The sequence below is a fragment of the Chinchilla lanigera genome, unplaced genomic scaffold (assembly GCF_000276665.1).
Source record: "Chinchilla lanigera isolate Chin_1 unplaced genomic scaffold, ChiLan1.0 scaffold00067, whole genome shotgun sequence".
Classification (NCBI taxonomy): domain Eukaryota; kingdom Metazoa; phylum Chordata; class Mammalia; order Rodentia; family Chinchillidae; genus Chinchilla; species Chinchilla lanigera.
Window position 1 is genome coordinate 3,840,662 of NW_004955468.1, and position 19,011 is coordinate 3,859,672.

Consider the following 19,011-nt stretch of genomic DNA (forward strand, 5'->3'; position numbering starts at 1 on the left):
AAAAAAAAAAAATTTATTTATTTTTTAAAGACAGGGTCTGGCCAGGTAGGTGGTGCACACCTGTAATCCCAGGACTCTGAGGCTGAGGCAGGAGTATTGCCACGAGTTTGATACCAGCCTGAACTAAAAAAATCAAAATGTCAGTGTCAGAAAAATGAAAAATAAAGACAGAATCTCAAGCTGGACTTGGTGGCACATACTTGTAATCCCAGCACTCAGGAGGCTTTTTTAAAAAGAGAAAAGTGAAGTAGAATTGTGGCAAGTAGAAGGGACTTTGGTGTGGCCTTGTACTCAGAGAAGAGATGGGGAATACAGGAGAGTTTGCTAACCTCTGTATTAGCAGAATGTACAGGGGCCAGCAGAGGCACTCTGAGTGGGTGAGGAAGCACAGAGCAGTGTGGAAATAGGAATAAACAGTACTGGCATTGCAGGCTGTGCTGTCACACCCCAGCAGGCTACTTACCTGGAATCCTGCGGTTCCAGCACTCAGTAACCCAAGGCAAGACCATCACAGATTTAAGGCCAGCCTGGACTACATGGACCCTATCTCAGAAAAACAAAAACATTTCAAAAATGAATTTTTTTTAAAAAAAGTGAGTGGTCCATAAGTACTATAGAAACCTAAGAGAAGTTAACACTGCCAAATATGGCAGAGAATAGGTCTCTTTCTAGAGATTTTATTACTCATTACCCAGTCTTTTTGTGACTACTTTAGGCTAAATGCAGCCCCACAGTCCATCTTTAGGGGAAGCATTAATGCTGGAGTCATTACTGTCTGTTGCCTGAGAAATGATGACAAATCTCCCTAGTATATCTGTTCGCTAATTTGGCTGTTTGTGAAGATACTTAGTATTAGAATAATTTGAATTTAGTTTGGTTTAAAATGTACCATTTCTGTTACTTTGGTGTCTCATATCTCCTTTGTGGCATCAGCATAACTACATTACTGTGTGCTATAAAAATTACTTGCATGCCTGGGGATATAGCTCAGCTGCACAGCGCCTGCCTGGCAAGTGTGAGGTCCTGAGTTTGATTCCCAGTACAAAAAAAAAAAAAAAAACCTAAAAATTGTTTGCATCCAAGGATACCACACATTTGCTACATATTGGCTTTTTTTTTCACCCAGTATTGCCATATATTTCCCAAACTATTACTTCATGCACTTTAGTTTCCAGGATTATTCATTTATACAAGTTCTGTGAGCAGGTGTAGGCAGACAGTAATCAGTTAAATGCTGCACTGTCTTATGTAACTGGAGATGAAAACATTAACTGTTTTTTTATCATTAAAAAAAATCTCTTCAAGCTGGAAGCTCCTTGACATCCTTTGGATCAGAAACGTCAAACAGCGGTCCCTTATCCCAAAGTAGTGCAGTTGGATCTGCCTTTACACAGGATGCAAGATCTATAAAAACACAGTTATCTCAAGGTAAGCAGTTTCTTTCTTCAGGTATTTCTATTCTAAATTTTTATAAAGGATTTTATCTTTCTCTGAATGTAAAGATCTTTTATAGTTTGTCAATTACATGTATAATTTCTGGTAGATTCTCTAAAATTTTTCTCCCAGTTGATGTATTATTGAATTAACTTTCACTCTTTACACCTTTTACAATTTGAAGATCGTGAAACCGAACTGGAGAGCATTCTCTGAGTTTGACTTTTGTTTGTAAAGTAATTGTATTGTATGAGACCAGTCCTAGGCATACCATCGAAAATGAGCGTTATCCTAGATGAATTTGAAATATCATCTGAAAAAATAAATTGTTCCATGAAATCCTCACAGGATGTAGAATGTTCATTCTCAGTTGTGTACCACCTACGACAGAATCAGTGGTGTGCTTCTAAAAAATAAAAGCCCTGAGCTGGGCGTGCTGCTGCACACCTATAATCCCAGCACTCAGAATGCTGAGGCAGGAGGATGTATTGCGAGTTTGAGACCAGCCTGGACTACAAAGTGAGCTCAAGGGCAGCCTGAACTACATAGCGAGACCCTGTCTCAAAAAAACAAGCCCTGAGACCAACTACATCAGAATCCCTAGAACTTGGGGATTTGCATTTTAAGAAGTTTTGTAAAGAATCCTGTTTTAGGTTTTTAATTGTTTTCTTTCTTTTTTTTTTTCCCCCCCTGGTACCGGGAATCGAACTCACGACCTCGTGCTTGCCAGGCAGGCGCTGTGCCACTAAGCTAAATCCCCAGCCCCTTAATTCTGTTTTCTATCAGCCAGTCTCATAACCTTCTGTGGTCATAAGAACTCGTATCTTCTTTTAACCACTACTAAAGTGGATACTATTGGTTCATTGCTTTACGTAAATATTCACTTCACAATAATACAATGTAGTTATTTCAGAAAGATGCTATATTTACAGTTTTTAAAAGCTGTTGACTATAAAAATCAAGCTAATCTAAGCATGACTCTATATATCTCAGATGTTTTGAAATAGTATACTATTTCAGTATACTTAGCTAATCTAAGCATGACTCTATATATCTCAGATGTTTTGAATAGCTACTGTTATTCATGTTGACCTAAAATATCTTAATTATTATACATATATAGTTTAGAATTCTTTTCTCACTAGGAAAGTGCTTAGTGGTACTTTCCTGGGAACTTTCAGACTTATGTAAGAATTAGATTTTCAAAACACGTAGTCATACATACATAATCCCCACCACATAGAAGAGCATACTCAGTATAAGTTAGCCATCCTTTTTTTTTTTTTTTTTTTTTTTTTTTTTTTTTTGGTTTTTTTTTCCCAGTACCGGGAATCGAACTCACAACCTTGCACTTGCCAGGCGGGCATAGGTTAGCCATCTTAACTGTAGCCAATATCAAACATAGTATTGAAGCCCCAGAAAAATTCTTACTGATAAAATATTAATATAAATATAGACATTTGATATTGCTGCTACTCTTTTTCTGGAATTTTCAGCTATATCAGGTACACATGAGAAAGTAAATATGAGGCAAAAATACTGAAATTACCACTATTTACTAATATTCTGCTTAGAATTGAGAATTCACTGAAAAAAATGGGGAGGGACTCAAATTAGAGGTGAAATGTAAAGTAACTATAAAATTCAATAGTAATTCTTAAAATTATCCTATGCAATGTAATAGAAATAAAAGGCTAACAGTAATGACAAATAGAAGTTATGAAATACATAAGATATATAACCAGATTCTATGGAGAAAAATGCAAAATATAATAAATACCACACGATAATTAAAGAAGTATATCTTGTTCCTAGGTAAAAGATTCAGGATTGAGACTTTATTTTTCATATTAATTAAATTTATTATACTTTTGATGAGAAAGATTATCTTTAGAATAAATATGGACATAGAGCAGGATGTAGTTGAAAAATAAAAGTAATGGCTTACTTGCTTGAAAATAAAATATATATAAGATAAAGCAGTTCAGGAGTACATTTTAAGATGAGTAGAACAGGGGCTGGGGGTTTAGCTCAGCGGCAAAAGCGCCTGCCTGGCAAGTGCAAGGTCATGAGTTCGGTTCCCGGTACCGGAGAAAAACCAAAACCAAAAAAAAAAAAAAAACAAAAAAAGATGAGTAGAACAAAATAAAAAATAAGAGGGGCTGGGGATTTAGCTCAGCGGCAAAGCGCCTGCCTGCCAAGCGCAAAGTCGTGAGTTCAATTCCTGGTACCAGAAGAAAAACAAACAAACAAAATAAAAAGTAAGAAACAGTTCCAAGTTTAAAAATTTAAGAGCTGGCAAGTATAGCTCAATAGAATGTTTGCCTAGCATGCGTGAGGTCCTAGGTTCCATCTCCAGTACACCCTCCCCCAGCAAAGTAAACTGAAGTATCAGATTTGTTGGTTGTTGTAATACATGCCTGTAATCCCATCTCCTTGGGAAGCTAATGCAACAGAGTCACAAATTCAAACCCAACCTGGAGAATTTAACAAGACCCTGTCTCAAAATTTAAAAAGGCCAGGGGGATGAGACTTAGCAAGTAGAGTACTTGCATAACATAAATGTGGCCCTGGGTTTAATCCCCAGTACCAGAGGGAAAAAGTTTTTCGTTTTTACTGGAAGCAAGTTAGAGATATATTTATATAAGACTATTGCAGAAGACATCCTAGGAGACTGCATTAAAATTTCATTAGCTAAAAATTCTGAATTTCACAAAATAAAACACCTGGAATTTTCTTTAACTGTGATAAAAATGTGAAAATGACTCGGGATGTGTTTTTATTATGCTGAAATAGTTTCTGGATTTATTACTATGTCCACACCACCTGTATTTGCCCACTTACAGCAAAATTGGCATCATGATTATAATCGAAAAGAGATTACATACACAACAGATAAATTTGGTACTTTATTTGATTGCCCCATTCCATGTATTTTGTAATATTTTTTAGTCGCAGGATCTTTTCTCAAAGAGAAAGACTTGATAAAATGTTTTAAAAACTTAAAGGATTATTTAATGTAGTGTTGTAAATTAACTATAGCAATAGGCTTTTTAAAAGCTTAATACATGCAAAAGGTGGGCATGGTAGCAGTTGCCTGTAGTCCTAGCTATTCAGAAAGTTGAAATAGAAAGATTGCTTGAACCCAGAAGTTCAGGGCTAGCCAGGGCAGCATAGACCCCTGTCATAGATAGATAGATAGATAGATAGATAGATAGATAGATAGATAATTATTTTCTTATAGACCAAAACTTAATGTAAACCATCATAACTTTCCCTTATAATTTTTATGCAAATTATAGTGTTTCTATTAATGCAACAATTTTTAAGTGTTTTAATGGTAATTTAAATGTTTTGGCTAACGTGACTTAGCCATTAATGGCTAGAATGTGTTTGTAATTGCATATTTTAGATAAAGTGTAAATCTAGGGAATATTACTGATAAATTATCCCTGAACCAATATGTTAACAGCACTCACCAGTTTACTGGTTTGGAGCATATATGCTCAGAGATAAATTGAGCATAATATTTAAGCAGAGTGCTATATTCTGGTACAACATTATAGGGACAAAAACACGATGAAAGTACTAATGTTACATTCTTCAGTTCATACAACAGTAAGGCTCTGACCTCATCAAAGCAAAAATGGAAATTGTTAACTACAAACCCCCTATTAACCTAAAACTTGTGAAGACATCTATACAGTGGCAAGGAATGAATGTGGCTGGTATAGAATTATCTGAAGGATTTATGTGTTGCTGGCCTTTTAGTTTTGATGTTTAATTACCCAAGCCCCAACCTAAGGTATTTAAAAGCCATCTACCATGGTTTCCTGTGCTTTACTTTGTTGTAATAGAACCTAATGGAGCAGTATTGCTTAATGACCAACTCACTAAGAATAATCAGATTTGAACTTGGATCTAATAAGTAGATTAACTAATTTTTGCTAAAAATTTGAATTGTTAGAGATAGAACCCTAGAACTTTTTTCAAGGGGCTAGATTATTTTGAAATTCCCAGTTAGAATAGTTTCTTATCTTTTGGTTACATTTTAGGTCGTTCAAGCCCTCAGTTAGACCCTTTGAGAAAAAGTCCAACCATGGAGCAAGCAGTACAGACCGCCTCGGCCCACTTACCTGCTCCAGCACCTGTTGGGAGAAGGAGCCCTGTATCAACCAGGCCTTTGCCATCTACCAGCCAAAAAGCAATAGAGAATCAAGAGCACAGGCGAGGTAGAATTTGAGCTACTTACTGTTCGTTAATTGACTGGTCAGTGTTTTCTGTTCACCTTATTAAGAGGATTTTACTTTATAGGGTTGATTCTAGGTTTAATCTGAATTTAATAGAATGTTCAAGCTTTCAAATTTGACTTGAAGTGGTGGTGGGGGTGTAGTTTTTGGGAATTGCACAGATTTTGTTTTGTAGGGGGCATTTCTCCCCTTTTCTAACTTTGCAAAAGTTCTTGTTTGTGTACACTGAGTTGATTTGTGTCTTTGCATGTCTCCTTCCATAGCTGAAGTACACAAAGTTTCAAGGCCAGAAAATGAGCAACTCAGAAATGATAGCAAGAGACAAATAGGTAAGTTGCTTGGATCTGAAAACCATATCTTTTGCTTCTCAATAGAGAACATTTTAAATGTATAATACATGATGACTGCAAAAGTGGAAGGTCAAGCTGGACATGATGGCACGCGCATGTAATCTCAGCACTCCGAGCCGAGGTTGAAGGATGGCAAGTTGGAGCCCAGCCTGGGCAACTTAGGTATCCTGTCTCAGAATAGAAAGTAAAAAAGGGGTGGCAGTGTAGCTCAATCCCCAGGACCACTAAAAACAACAAAACAAACAAAATTACTAGGGCTAAGGGTGTAGCTCTTACCTGCTGAAAGAGGTATTGTGTATGAGGCGCTGGGTTCAATCCCCAGCACTGCAAAAAACCCAGAAACTGGTGACATCTGACCTAGTGTGCAGTTCAGTTGATTAATTCTGTGGTTTTGATAACATGTAATAATTATGTAATATCTTACCTTTGGGAAATTGGGTAATGGGCTCAAAGTACCAGCCTTTACTAATTTTTAACTGTTTTATGACTACAGTTACTTTCTTTAGGGAGAGGTATTTGGGGTTTTTTGAGGGTTTTTTTGTTTCTTTTTGTATTTTGAGACAGGGTCTCACTCTGTAATTCAGGCTGGCCTTGAACTCACTGTGTAGCCCAGACTGGCCTCAAACTAAGGCAGTCTCCTGCCCCAGCCTACCAAGTGCTAGAATTACAGGTGTGTACCACCTGCCTGGTTATAATTATTGTCAAGTAAAAGTTTTGTTGGTTTTTGTTTTTCTGAGACAGGGTCTCACTGTAGTTCAGACTGGCCTTGAACTCATTTTGTACCCCAGGGTGGACTCAAATGCATGGTAATCCTTGTCTCAGCATCCCAAATGCTGGGATTAAAGGGGTGCAACACCACGCCTGGCACATACAGGGGTTTTCTGGTGTTTGGGTGGCTGTGCTTGTGCTTGTGTGTTTTATACTAGACATTGAATCCAGGATCTTTGGATTTAGCTACATCTCCAGCCCTTGGTGTTTTTTATTTTGAGGCAATGTCTCACTGGTCACTAGGTTGTCCAGGCTAGGCTCAAATTTGTGATCCCCTGCTTCAGCCTCCCAGAGTACTGGGGTTATAGGCAAACGCCACCACACCATGAAAGGTTTTACAAAGTATTATGTCTCTGTAAAAAATTCTACTTGAGGGGCCGGGAATATAGCACAGCAGCACAAGCTCCTGCCTGGCAAGTGCAAGGTCCTGAGTTCGATTCCCAGTACCAAAAAAAAAAAATCTACTTGATTGTAGACTGTTGTCTTTTTATATATTCATGACTATCACCTTGCTAGTGTGATTCATACATTTATGTTTAGAACATGGTTCTGTGGGCTTCCTGTTTATGGTTTTGTATCACTTTCTTATTAGCACTATGATTCCTATAATTTTAGGAATACAGTTGTATGTATATTATAATACATACAATTGTATTATAATACAGTTGTGTGTATCCATACATACAATTGTATTATAATTGTATTCCTATGATTCTAGGAATACAATTGTATATATAATATAATTGTATTCCTATGATTTTAGGAATACACTTACATGTATATTACATGTTTGGAAAGTTTCTTGATTGGGTTTAGGGATGAACTTTAGTGGTAGAGCATGTATCTATCATGTATGAGACCCTGAGTCCAATCCATCCTCAATACCAGAGAGAAAAAGCTTTCCTCCTTAAAATTACTTAAATCCAATAGGATGTGGTGGCACATACCCATAATCCCAACACTTGAGAAATTGAGGGAGGAGGAGCCTGAACAACATAGCAAGACCTTGCCTCAGAATGAAAAATTAAATCCAGGGCCTTTTTTGTATTTTTTAAATGCTAAAGAATTTTAATTTTCTTTCCTGATTGTTGATTTAGTGTAGTTTTATATTTGCTTTGTTTCATAATCTATAACACTTACCGAAAGCAGCCATTTTATTTCAAATTTTTTATGGAAAACATTATAATTTAATACACCTCCAAATTAAAAAAATGAATCTAATGTATGATTGAATGGTTGGAAAGTAGTTAATTTTATCACTTTAAGATGCCTAGGGCCGGGGGTATAGCTCAGTGGCATAAGCACCTGCCTGGCAAATGCAAGGTCCTGAGTTCCATTCCTGGTACCAAGAAAAGAAAGATGCCTAGAAGCACCCAGGAGGCTGAGGCAGGAGGATCATTGTGAGTTCGAGACCAGCCCGTGCTGCAAAGTGAGCTTAAGGCCAGCCTGAACTGCATAGAGGGACCTTGTCTGAAAAAGACGAAAAAAAAAAAAAAAAAAAAAGATGCCTAGAGCCATGATGGCACACATTTATAATCCCGGGGTTGGGGAGGCTGAGGCAGGAGGGTTGGCACAAATTCAAAGCTAACCTGCATTATAGAGCAAGCTCCTGTCTCAAATAAGAAAAAGAAGCCTAGATACAGTGTTTTTAAATGTGTGCCTCTTTCTTTCTTTCTTTCTTTTTTTAAGACAGGGTTTCACTGTGCAGTTCAGGCTGGCCTTCAACTCACTTTGTAGCCCAGGCTGGTCTTGAATTTGCAGAGGTCCTCCTGCCTCAGCCTCCTGAGTGCTGGGATTACTGTGTATGCACTATCACATCTGGCTTAAATGTGTACTCTTATTTCTCCTGGTTTTGTTTTGTTTTATCTTTTTCAGACAGGGTCTTGCTATGCAGTTCAGGCTGGCCTTGAGTTCACTTTGTAGCCCAGGCTGGTCTCAAACTCACAAGGATCCTCCTGCCTCAGCCTCCTGAGTGCTGGGATGACAGGTGTGCACAACCACGCCTGATTCTGTCCTGTATTTTCTGTTTGTTTTTATTTTCACGGTGTTACTTAGACTGGCCTATACCTCTTGAGATCTTCCTGCCTCACCCTCTTTAAGTACCTGGGACTACACCTGGCTGTACATTTTTATATCTGTTGTTGTATGTGCCATACAGAGTGGCTTTGTATTTATTTTTATTTGGAAAAAGAGACAACTCTCTTCAAATTAATTGCCATAATTTTATTATGTAAAATTTTAAAACTATCTTTCTTTTAAAAGTATCTTTCATTGCCCTTCAAAACTCACCACCAGGCTGGTTCCTTCCTCAGTTAAGGAACTCGTCAAAGTTCCTTAACTAAGTATTCTTACAATTTTTTTTCTTAAATGTTACAGACATAAACATCTATACTCAGACTATTGATTTGGTTTGGTTGGTTTTTTGTTTTTGTTTTGTTTTGAGACAGTATCATTATGTCATTCAGGCTGTCCTTGAACTTACTGTGTAACCCATGTTGGCCTTGAACTTGTAGCAGTCCTCCTGCCTCAGCCTCCTAAGTGCTGGGATTATAAGAATGTGCCACCACACCACTATGTGCAGCTGTTTGGTTGCTTTGAGACAGAGTCTTGCTACATAGTCCAGGCTGGCCTGAAGCTCACTGTGTAACCCAGACTGGTCTCAAATTGTTGATCCCCCTGAATCAGCCTCTCAAGTGTTGGAATTACAGTGAGTGCCACCTGCGGGGCTTGGCTGTATGGATCGACCCAGGCCCTCATCTGTTAGGCAGATTGTTTTACCACCAAGCACTGCAACCCCAGCTCCAGAATTTTATTTTTTTAAGACAGATCTCCACTTCTGGCATATGGACAAGTCATTTTAGTAGTAAAGTTGAATGTTTTAAACATCCTGCTCCTCTAGATGTGAATGTCTGGATGTGCTTCTGTGGGCTTTTCTGGCTTGTTTTCTCAAACCCAGGCAGTTTGCCAAACCTCAGCAAACAGTGCGCACAAGCCTGTCTGTTTCCTTGTCGTCATTTCTGATCTTCGTCAGCGTATAGTAAGCTTTTCACATAATTATAATCATTACATTCACTCTGTTTTATGTGGTGCATTTTTGCAGTTAAATTTTATTTGAGCCAGTGTCTGCCCATATAGTCCAGGCCAGTCTCAAACTCACCATGTGCCCCAGGCAGTCACTGAACTTACCGCAGTCCTCCCTGTATCAGCCTCCAGCGTGCTGGGATTACAAGCATGTACTACCGCATTTGGCTTTTGCGGTTAATTTACATAGATTCAACTCAATTTTATATTTCTCCTTTTTTTATCATTCCTCTTATGTTGAATGTTTGTGTTCCCAAGTTTTCGCTATAAATTACCCCGTTTTTATATTTTATCATGTCTTGTGTGATTGACTAAAATGCTGTTACTGTGTTTCGTAGAGAGACTGTACAGGGACTGGAAGGCTTGACGACTGTGGAGCAGGAAGTGGACGTGTTTGGGGCCAGTGAGGGCGGGTGCGGCCCGTTGGTTTCATGGAGATGCACTGACATCCCAGACCTGTTAATTTGTGCTCATAAACATTCACGTAGTTTTCTTACTGTAAATCTTATTTCCTGTTATCCTTTCCATAAAAGCTTTCAAGTTTTGAGAACCCACTATGAAGCCGGGCATGGGGGTGCACACCTGTAATCCCAGCAATCAGGCTGAGGCAGGTGGATCGTTGCGAGTTCGAGACCAGCCTGGGCTGCAAAGTGAGCCCAAGGCCAGCCTGAACTGCATAGTGAGACCCTGTCTCAAAAAGACAAAAAATAAAATAAAAATTGAGAACCCACTATGTTGTTTCTAAGCACTTTGTAGGTTTGGGGACTATAGCAGTAAACAAAATAAAGCCTTTGTCTTTGAGGAATGTATATTAATTTAGTGTAAAGGCTCCAAATTTGGTTGTGTATTCTATTAATAATACATATATGAATATGGAGCTCACAAATATAAAGGGTTATCATTGTTTGTGTGCTAGTCTTCATGTGTTACATTTTAGCAGTTAATTTCTAAGTAATGTCTACAGAGACCTTTAAGCATTTCTGGTTTGGGCCATTTAGTATTATGACTGCAGTAAGAACTTCTGCCCTAAGCCAGCTATTCCGTACTGAGAGCCCTTTGTATAAATTCTTTATTTGCATAGTTCCAGGTGCTCCTTCAACTCCAAGGAGAGGGCGTGGAGGACATCGAGGTGGCCGGGGAAGGTTTGGTATTCGGAGAGATGGTCCAATGAAATTTGAGAAAGACTTTGACTTCGAAAGTGCAAATGCACAATTTAACAAAGAGGAGATTGACAGAGAATTTCATAATAAACTTAAATTAAAAGGTAAGCTTTGATTTTTCTACTTAGAAAAATCTCATTTATCAATGAAATTTATTTAGTACAAATATTGACTTTTATGGTGTTTGTTTTTCATTAGAAGATAAACTTGAGAAACAAGAGAAACCTGTAAATGGTGAAGATAAGGGAGACTCTGGAGTTGATACCCAAAACAGTGAAGGAAATGCTGATGAAGAAGACCCACTTGGACCTAATTGCTACTATGACAAAACGAAATCCTTCTTTGATAATATTTCTTGTGATGATAATAGGTACTATCTTTTAAGCTGTTCTTACACTCTTAGAATATGAGGTATAAAAAATGATTTCATATAAGTTCACAAGGTTGCCGGGCATGGTGGCGCACGCCTGTAATCCCAGCAGTCAGGAGGCTAATGCAGGAGGATCATTACAAATTCAAGACCAGTCTGGGCTACAAAGTGAGCTCAAGGCCAACCTGAACTTCATAGCGAGACCCTGTCTCAAGAAGACAAAAAGAAAAAGAAAAAGAAAATATTGCTAGGTGTGGTGGTGAATGCCCATAATCCTAGCACTTGAGGCTGAGAGTTCAAAGCCAGCCTGGGCAATTTAGTGAGTTCAAGCCCAGTCTGAACTATATATATAGTGAGAATTTATCTCAAAACACCCAAAAAGAAAAAAACAATGTAATTTGATTAGGATTGTAATCACATTTGTTATTAGCATTTAAGACGGAAGCATTCATATAACATCTAAATAAAACTTTCTTCTGTACAGTTTTATACTGTAGTTCACATGGAGCCAGAACCAAAAAGGGTAATATTTCTTTGATGTTTACTGGTGCAGTAGAACTCAGCCATGTTGTAATAAATATGGGTCCAGAAAACTGTCAGTAAACGACTGAGGGGAAAGGACTCAGTCTTAGGGCGGGAGTTCCAGAAGTTGCCCTGCTCAGGTTCATACCGTCTTTGTTCAGGCTGCAGTTTGGTGCCACCTTGTGACAGTCGTTTGCTTCATTGAAAACAAGAGGGGAGGTGACTCTGTTGTGGGAACTTACTAAGCTTGCATGCCATGGACAGCTGAGATAATTAGATACTGTAGTCTTTCTTAATGTTTTTTCATTGAGTTTTTAGAGGCAGGTGTTGGTTTTTTGTTTTGTTTTTCCCCATTGCAGTGCTGGGAATCCAGGGAGTGCTTATGCTACATTCCCCTCCCTTTTTATAGTCTGATTGTGAGACAGGATCTCACTAAGTAACCCGGGCTGGCCTTGAACTTGAGGTCCTTCCTCCTTGGCCTCCCAAGTAGCTGGGATGCTTTTTTTAAATTCACCTTAATTTAGGAACTGTGCTATGTATTTTTGCTGAAAAATGTTCTTTTAAACGGGACTTGCTAAAGGTGATCTGCTTTTATAACAGAGAGCGGAGACCAACCTGGGCGGAAGAAAGAAGATTAAACGCTGAGACTTTCGGGATTCCACTCCGTCCAAACCGTGGTCGTGGAGGGTACAGAGGAGGTAGAGGAGGTCTTGGTTTCCGTGGTGGCAGAGGACGTGGTGGTAGCAGAGGTGGTACCTTTACTACTCCTCGGGGATTTCGTGGTGGATTCAGAGGAGGTCGTGGAGGAAGGGAGTTTGCAGACTTTGAATATAGGGTAAGTCATGTATGCTTTGGCATTGGCATTCAGTTTTTATGAAACAGTTTTTGTGTGAATTATTTTGAGAGTGTTAAAATACTTCCAGTTTGAATTTTCCATGGAAAATATACCTAATTATGATGTTTCTATTTTTGTTTGTTTTTGCTTTTGTTTGTTTGTTTTATTTTTTGACACAGGGTCCCACTATGTACCCAGGCTGGTCCCAGGTCTGAGGCGATCCTTCTGCCTCAGCCTCCCAAGTGCTGGGATTGCAGGAGTACACACCACTACACCTGGCAATGTTTCTATAATTTTAAGGGCAATAACTTCTTGGCTAAGAGTCCAAAAATTTTTTTATCTTTGTTCTTTTCAATTTGAAGTAAAAGATGGAGATGTGATTTGATTTTTTTCCCCCCATTATTAGAGATTGAACCTAGGGCTTTCTTATGGAGCTACATCTCTAGTCCCTTTTTATTTTTTATTGTGAGACAGGGTCTTCTTACTAAGTTACCCAGGCTGGCCTTGAACCTGCCATCCTCATGTCTCAGTCTCCCAAAGCTGGGATTACCGGTGTGTGCTATTGCTCCCAGCTAGAAATGTAACGTTCTTTTTTCTCTATATAGTGTTATAGTTTTAGATTTTATGGACTGGTTAGGGGGAAAAAAATCCCCTCCTCCCCCAAATCTGTGAAGACACTGAGGGTTATTTCTTTTCTTTATTCCTTGAAAAGAGGGTTTTTTGTTTGTTTTGTTCTATTAGTATAGGAGGCATAGGAAGGATCACTAAAGACATACAGAAAAGGAACTATACCACCTTTATTTCATATTACAAAAAAATTTTTTTTTTTTTGTTTTTTTGTTTTTTTGTTTTTTTCCGGTACCGGGAATTGAACTCACAACCTCGCACTTGCCAGGCAGGCACTGTGCTGCTGAGCTAAATCCCCAGCCCCTACAAAATTTTTAGACTTCTAACATCAGAAGAATATAGGAAGTACATATTCCTAAAATGGAAAGCAAACGTTTACATTTTAATAATTTTATTAATTTAATTTAGGGCCAGGCATGTGGCTTCACACCTGTAATCCCAGCATTTGGGAGACTGAGGCAGAAGGATCACCCCTAGTTTCAAGGCCAGTCTGAACACTTCATAGCAGTACCCTGTCTCAAAAAAAAAAAAGAAAAAAAGAAAAAAATCAAACAGAAAAACCCCAAACATTTAGGAATAGAACAGTAAGGATCAAAATCTCCCTAAGAAGAGGTCTGCTAGTAACAGTAGAGGATAGCTGGAAACAAAAAACCTCCTGGCAGGAATTGCACTGTCCAGTATTTAAAACTGGCCACCACTGAGAGCTCTCTGGTAGGAGATCACTATTAGTGGCTTCTAGTCCTGGTCCATTAATTTTCACGCCTTTGGTATTGTGCCACGACAGCCAAGGCTTACACATTAGCTTCAAGTCAGCTTAGGCTTTCCAGCCTTGATGGCCTGATACGGTTGCAGGACTTTCAGCTTGCAAAGTTGCCGTCCAGCTCAGTGACTGTGTCTTAGATACTAGAGTGGCTTCTGCTGTCACTTTTACTGGCCTTGAGGTTGCCATTGACTCTTTTTTGTTTGTTTGTTTTTCTTCCGGTACCAGGAATTGAACTCACCACCTTGCTCTCACCAGGCAAGCGCTGTGCCGCTGAGCTAAATCCCCAGCCCCTGCCATTGACTCTTGAATATAGAATTAAGTAGCTTTTCCACAAAGACTTACTTGTAACACCTTTGCAGTATTTGACACTGATCACCCACCCATTTCATGGTTTTCTTAATGTTTTTAAATACTTTCATTTTTTATTTAAGACATAGTGAAAAAGCATTCCTCAGCACAGACACCATATAAGCTGCTTCGGGATATGTCTGGTATGGGCTCTTGTCCGTGTTACCTGTTGGCTGGGCCTTTCCTCCTCCATTCACTGTGCTGCAGATACGTGCACTTGTTCCTGTGTGCTGCCAAGATTGCTCCTGCCTCAGGACTTGGGCGGGGGCTGTTTTTTGTTTGTTTGGTTATGGTTTTGGTTTTTTGAGACGGGGTCTTGCTGTGTAGCCCAGGCTAGCCTCAAACACAGTGATCCTCCTGGCTCAGTTTCCTGAGAACTGGATTACAGTTGTGCACCACCACGCCTGGTGATCTCAGGACCTTTTTACTCATTTCTTCTGCCTAGAATATTCAATTTGATTTTCTTGTGCGCATTTGTGTTCCTATTTACATACTTACATATGCTCGCTTACTCAGATACTCTCATTGTCCACTCTGTCCTCCCCTTTGGGCCGGGGGGACAGGTTTTGAGACAGGGTCTTAACTGTAGCCCAGACTGAGGAGCCTCCTGCTTCAGCTCCCCAGGTGAGGAGGTTATTGCATGCACCGCTATTCCTGGTTTCTCCTCCCCCTTTTGTGACCTGTTATATTCACAACTTCTAATTGATATTTCAGCTTGGACTTCGTGTGTTTCTACTCTACATTTCTATCTTCACCTGCTTTGTGTCTGCTCTCAACCGTAGACCAACTTTACCATTTCCCTGCTCTTCAGTTGCCTAAGCTTTGCTTTCTCCCAGGGTTCTGTGTTAGCTAGTGGTATACTCCTTAAGCAATGGCAGTATCCATGATCGCAGTCCATTTCTACATCACCACCATTCCTTTAGATGTCCATCCAGCTACAATGATAACCTAGTATAGGTCTTCAAATCTTCATTCTTTGCTTACTCCACTTCATGTATACCATAGGTGCTGCTTAAAAGACCCAAGGACATTGAATCAGCTTGGTTTGAAGAAAAGTGTGTTTAAGAGCTGGGTGTGGTAGGACACTCCTGTAATCCCAGCACCCGAGAGGCTGAGACAGGAGGATGATTGCCAGTGTGAGACCAGCCTGGGCTACAAAGTGAGCTCAAGGCCAGCCTGAACTGCATAGCAAGACCCTGTCTCAAAAAGACCAAAAAAAGAGAAAAAAACTGTGTTTAAATTAGACTGGGTGCCACTGAGAATTACAGTAATAGTTGCTAGTGTCATCTCATTAATTATTAAGCTCCTGAGACTGTCAGTATTGACATTTGTGGAAAGATAATTGCATATACAGTTTAATCTAAAATATACTTTTAAAGATCATTAAACCCTCAGAGTTTGGAAAACATCTGAGAGGCCTGACCTCCTGTGGAGCTAAGAGTGTACCCTTCTCTAGGCCATTCACCCTCTTCCCCAGAGTGCTCTAATTGTTAGACTGTCACAGACATCACACACTTTGAGTGGAAATCTTTTCCTTTATCTTTTTTTTTTTTTTTTTTTTTTTTTTGAGACAAGGTCTTGCTATGTACCTCATGCTGGCCTTGAACTCACTATGTAGCTCAAGCTAGCTACAAACTCAAAGTAGTCCTCCTGCCTCAGCCTCCCAAGTGCTGGGGTTATAGACATGTGCCACTGTGCCCAGTATCTTTCCCTTTATTTTTAATCTTTTGGTTAAACTCTACCTCTTGTAAATGTACAGAATACATATCCCTTGTGATATTTTTCAGATATTTATAAATATAGCTGGTAAGTTTTCTTTACATGACTGGACTGATGTGTCCCTTTCTCTGAGCATCATTCAAACCTTCGTTGACTGAGCCAGTGTGCATGCTGTATGCACTAATTAATACATCTTTCCTAAGGTCGTGTCATTTTGTTTGGGCCTTCTGTTAAAATTTGTTACGTATGTTGCAGAATTCCAATGCTTTGTAGAGAAGTCAGGAGTGGTGGCCCACACCTGTAATCCCAGCACTCAGGAGGCTGAGGCATGAGGATCAGTACGAATTCAAGACCAGCCTGGGCTACCAAATGAACTCAAGGCCAGCCTGCACTGCATAGCGAGACCCTGTCTCAAAAAGACCAAAAAAAAAAAAAGCATTGTAGAGGTTGTCTGTGAGTGTGTATTCCCTGTGTGTCTGACGGATAGTCCATCCTCTGCTTAAGTATTTCAGAGAACGCTCAGCCCTGAAGCATTGTCCTGACGATGATAAGGCTCTAGTGTTACATTGAAGCGCCTGCTTTTCTTACTGTTTGAGAAAAGCACTTGATGCATCCAGCTTCATTTCACATTACCTTGCAACCCACCTGATTAAAGCAGGTTAACTCACAGTCATCTCTTATACACTGCTTGATTCCAGTTCTAACCTCAGACTTTTACCAACTGTATATAATTCTTCATATAAGCCAGGCACTGTGCAGTGGCAAACCGATATAATAGCAGCCTTCTTGATATTTACAGACAAGGAGGGACGCAGGCACAGCTAAAGCCAGGCATCCCTTTTCACTTACCCCACACAGTCTTGGGCAAAGTTTGCTCTGTCTTTGGAAAGTTGTATTCCTTCCTACACTGACTTCTTTTCTGACCTCTGTGATACCTGCCTTCATAGGCATACAATTTAAGTATGCTTGTCCCCTACTTCCTGTATTTTATTTTGTTTCCAGCCAGATGGGAGCTTTTTTCTACTTTCTTTCCACTAGAACACCTGTCTCAGTATAGAGCCATAGTGGCCTTGAAATAATTGCTTATTAACTGATTAGGAGAAAGTCACTACTTTAGCCAGGACCTGTGACACACACTGGTAATCCCAGCTGCTCACCATTGGCTTTGGTGGGCGGCAGCAGGTTCATCTATTTCTTGAGGCTAACCTGGGTAACCGAGTGAGACCCTGTGGAAAAATGAAACGTGAAAAGGACAGCTGATGCACTCAGTGGTACAGCAGCCCGGGCTCCAACCCCAGTACCACAGAAAAGAAAAAAAGCGCAAAGAGAAAATAAATTCACTATTTCAGCCTTCCACAAAACAAGGTGTCTCGGTGGAGCCAGCACTGGAATTGTGCACTGCAGAAGTGAAGGACTCTTCGCTCCACCCAGAGTCCCGACCTCAGCAACCTACACCTTTTAAATCACATTGTCTGTGCGTAAAGGAGATTTAATTTGGGGATTAACTCATTTCTGAAACGTGATCTGTTCCTTCTTTCCAGAGATGGGTCATTTCAGCAGCCTTCATGCAGTGAGTTGGCGTTGATCTTTGTGCAGTTTGTGCCTGAGCATAAGCAAACTTGGTTGTTTCATTAAACATAAGTAAACATAGAGCCATAGATTTTTAGCACCCTTAAAAAAATCAGCCAAAGTAGAACTTCTTTCCTACTCTGCCCGTACAACATGGGCAGGAAGTTAAGGACCCTGAGAAGCTCACTGTTCCAGGTGCAGAGCAGCAGTGCCCGAACTCACCATCTTGATTTGGGGTCCAGTTTTCCTTAACAGTAATGTTTTAAACATGGACATGTGACCCTGTGGTGCTTCTCTCTTCCTTTCTTTGGGAGTTGGGGGGCTAGGGTTGGGACCCAAGAATGTAGCCGGCTCCCATTTCACATGATGCTGCCACGATGCCCGACTCACCATGGCGGGTAAGACTGCATTTGAGTCTGATTTTTGGAGGGGCCGCAGAAGTGAGGTATCCGAAATGACTCAGCGTGGTACTCTCCCCTCCCTCTCTTCCCTTTTTAATTTTCTCCTCTCTCTCACCCCCTTCTCTCTTTCCTCCTCTCCCTTCCCCTCTCCCCTCTCTGCCCTGTCTCTTTGTTTTACCTTTTAGAAAACCACAGCTTTTGGACCCTAAAAGGTCTGGATTGTCGTACTGCTTTCTGAAAGGTAAAAAAAAGCGGGGGGAGATGTGAAGATTGGCTTTGGTGGGCGGCAGCAGGTTCATCTATTTCTTTTTTGTTGTTGTTGGTTTTGTTTGGTTTGATTTTGGTATCAAGAATCGAAATCAGGACTTGCACTTACTTGCCAGGCAGCGCTGTGCCGCTGAGCTATATCCCCAGCCCTCATCTGTTTCTCGTTATCGACTTAATACTGCCCCATATTTCTTTCAGTATAACATTCTATAAATGCTTTGGTGTTGTGTACATAGATGAAGTTGTACATGAAATGATATTTGAAGTCCACCTAGATGACAGGAAATGTCTTAACAGCTGAAGTGAGAATTAGCAGTAAAAATTAGGTCCCTCCATGTCCATGGGAGATTGGTTTAGGGTTGCTATGGATACCAAAATCCACAAGTGGTCAGGTCCCATATAATATAGGGTTTGCTTATACTCTGCACACATTTTCATATATTTTATTTATATTGGGGTGCTGTAGATTGAACCCACAGCCCCACCCATACTGAACATGGCGTTCTTCAAATGAGCTATACTCCCAGTCCACTTCCTTTTTCTTTTT

At 39.9% G+C, this 19,011-nt stretch overlaps 1 protein-coding gene across 3 annotated transcripts in view; it reads left to right on the plus strand.

Moving 5' to 3' along the window:
* Window positions 1–19,011, plus strand: part of Lsm14a (LSM14A mRNA processing body assembly factor) — a 63,345-nt gene that overhangs the window by 40,765 nt on the left and 3,569 nt on the right. The window contains exons 4-10 of one of the 3 annotated variants that reach the window (XM_005399998.2): window positions 1,306–1,428; window positions 5,490–5,666; window positions 5,948–6,013; window positions 10,965–11,147; window positions 11,242–11,413; window positions 12,536–12,770; window positions 18,383–18,438. In XM_005399998.2, coding sequence (XP_005400055.1) covers window positions 1,306–1,428; window positions 5,490–5,666; window positions 5,948–6,013; window positions 10,965–11,147; window positions 11,242–11,413; window positions 12,536–12,770; window positions 18,383–18,406 — 980 coding nt within the window. In that variant the 3' untranslated portion in view covers window positions 18,407–18,438. The remainder of the gene's footprint in view (window positions 1–1,305; window positions 1,429–5,489; window positions 5,667–5,947; window positions 6,014–10,964; window positions 11,148–11,241; window positions 11,414–12,535; window positions 12,771–18,382; window positions 18,439–19,011) is intronic. The other 2 variants (XM_005400001.2, XM_005399999.2) reach the window with 2 other exon arrangements.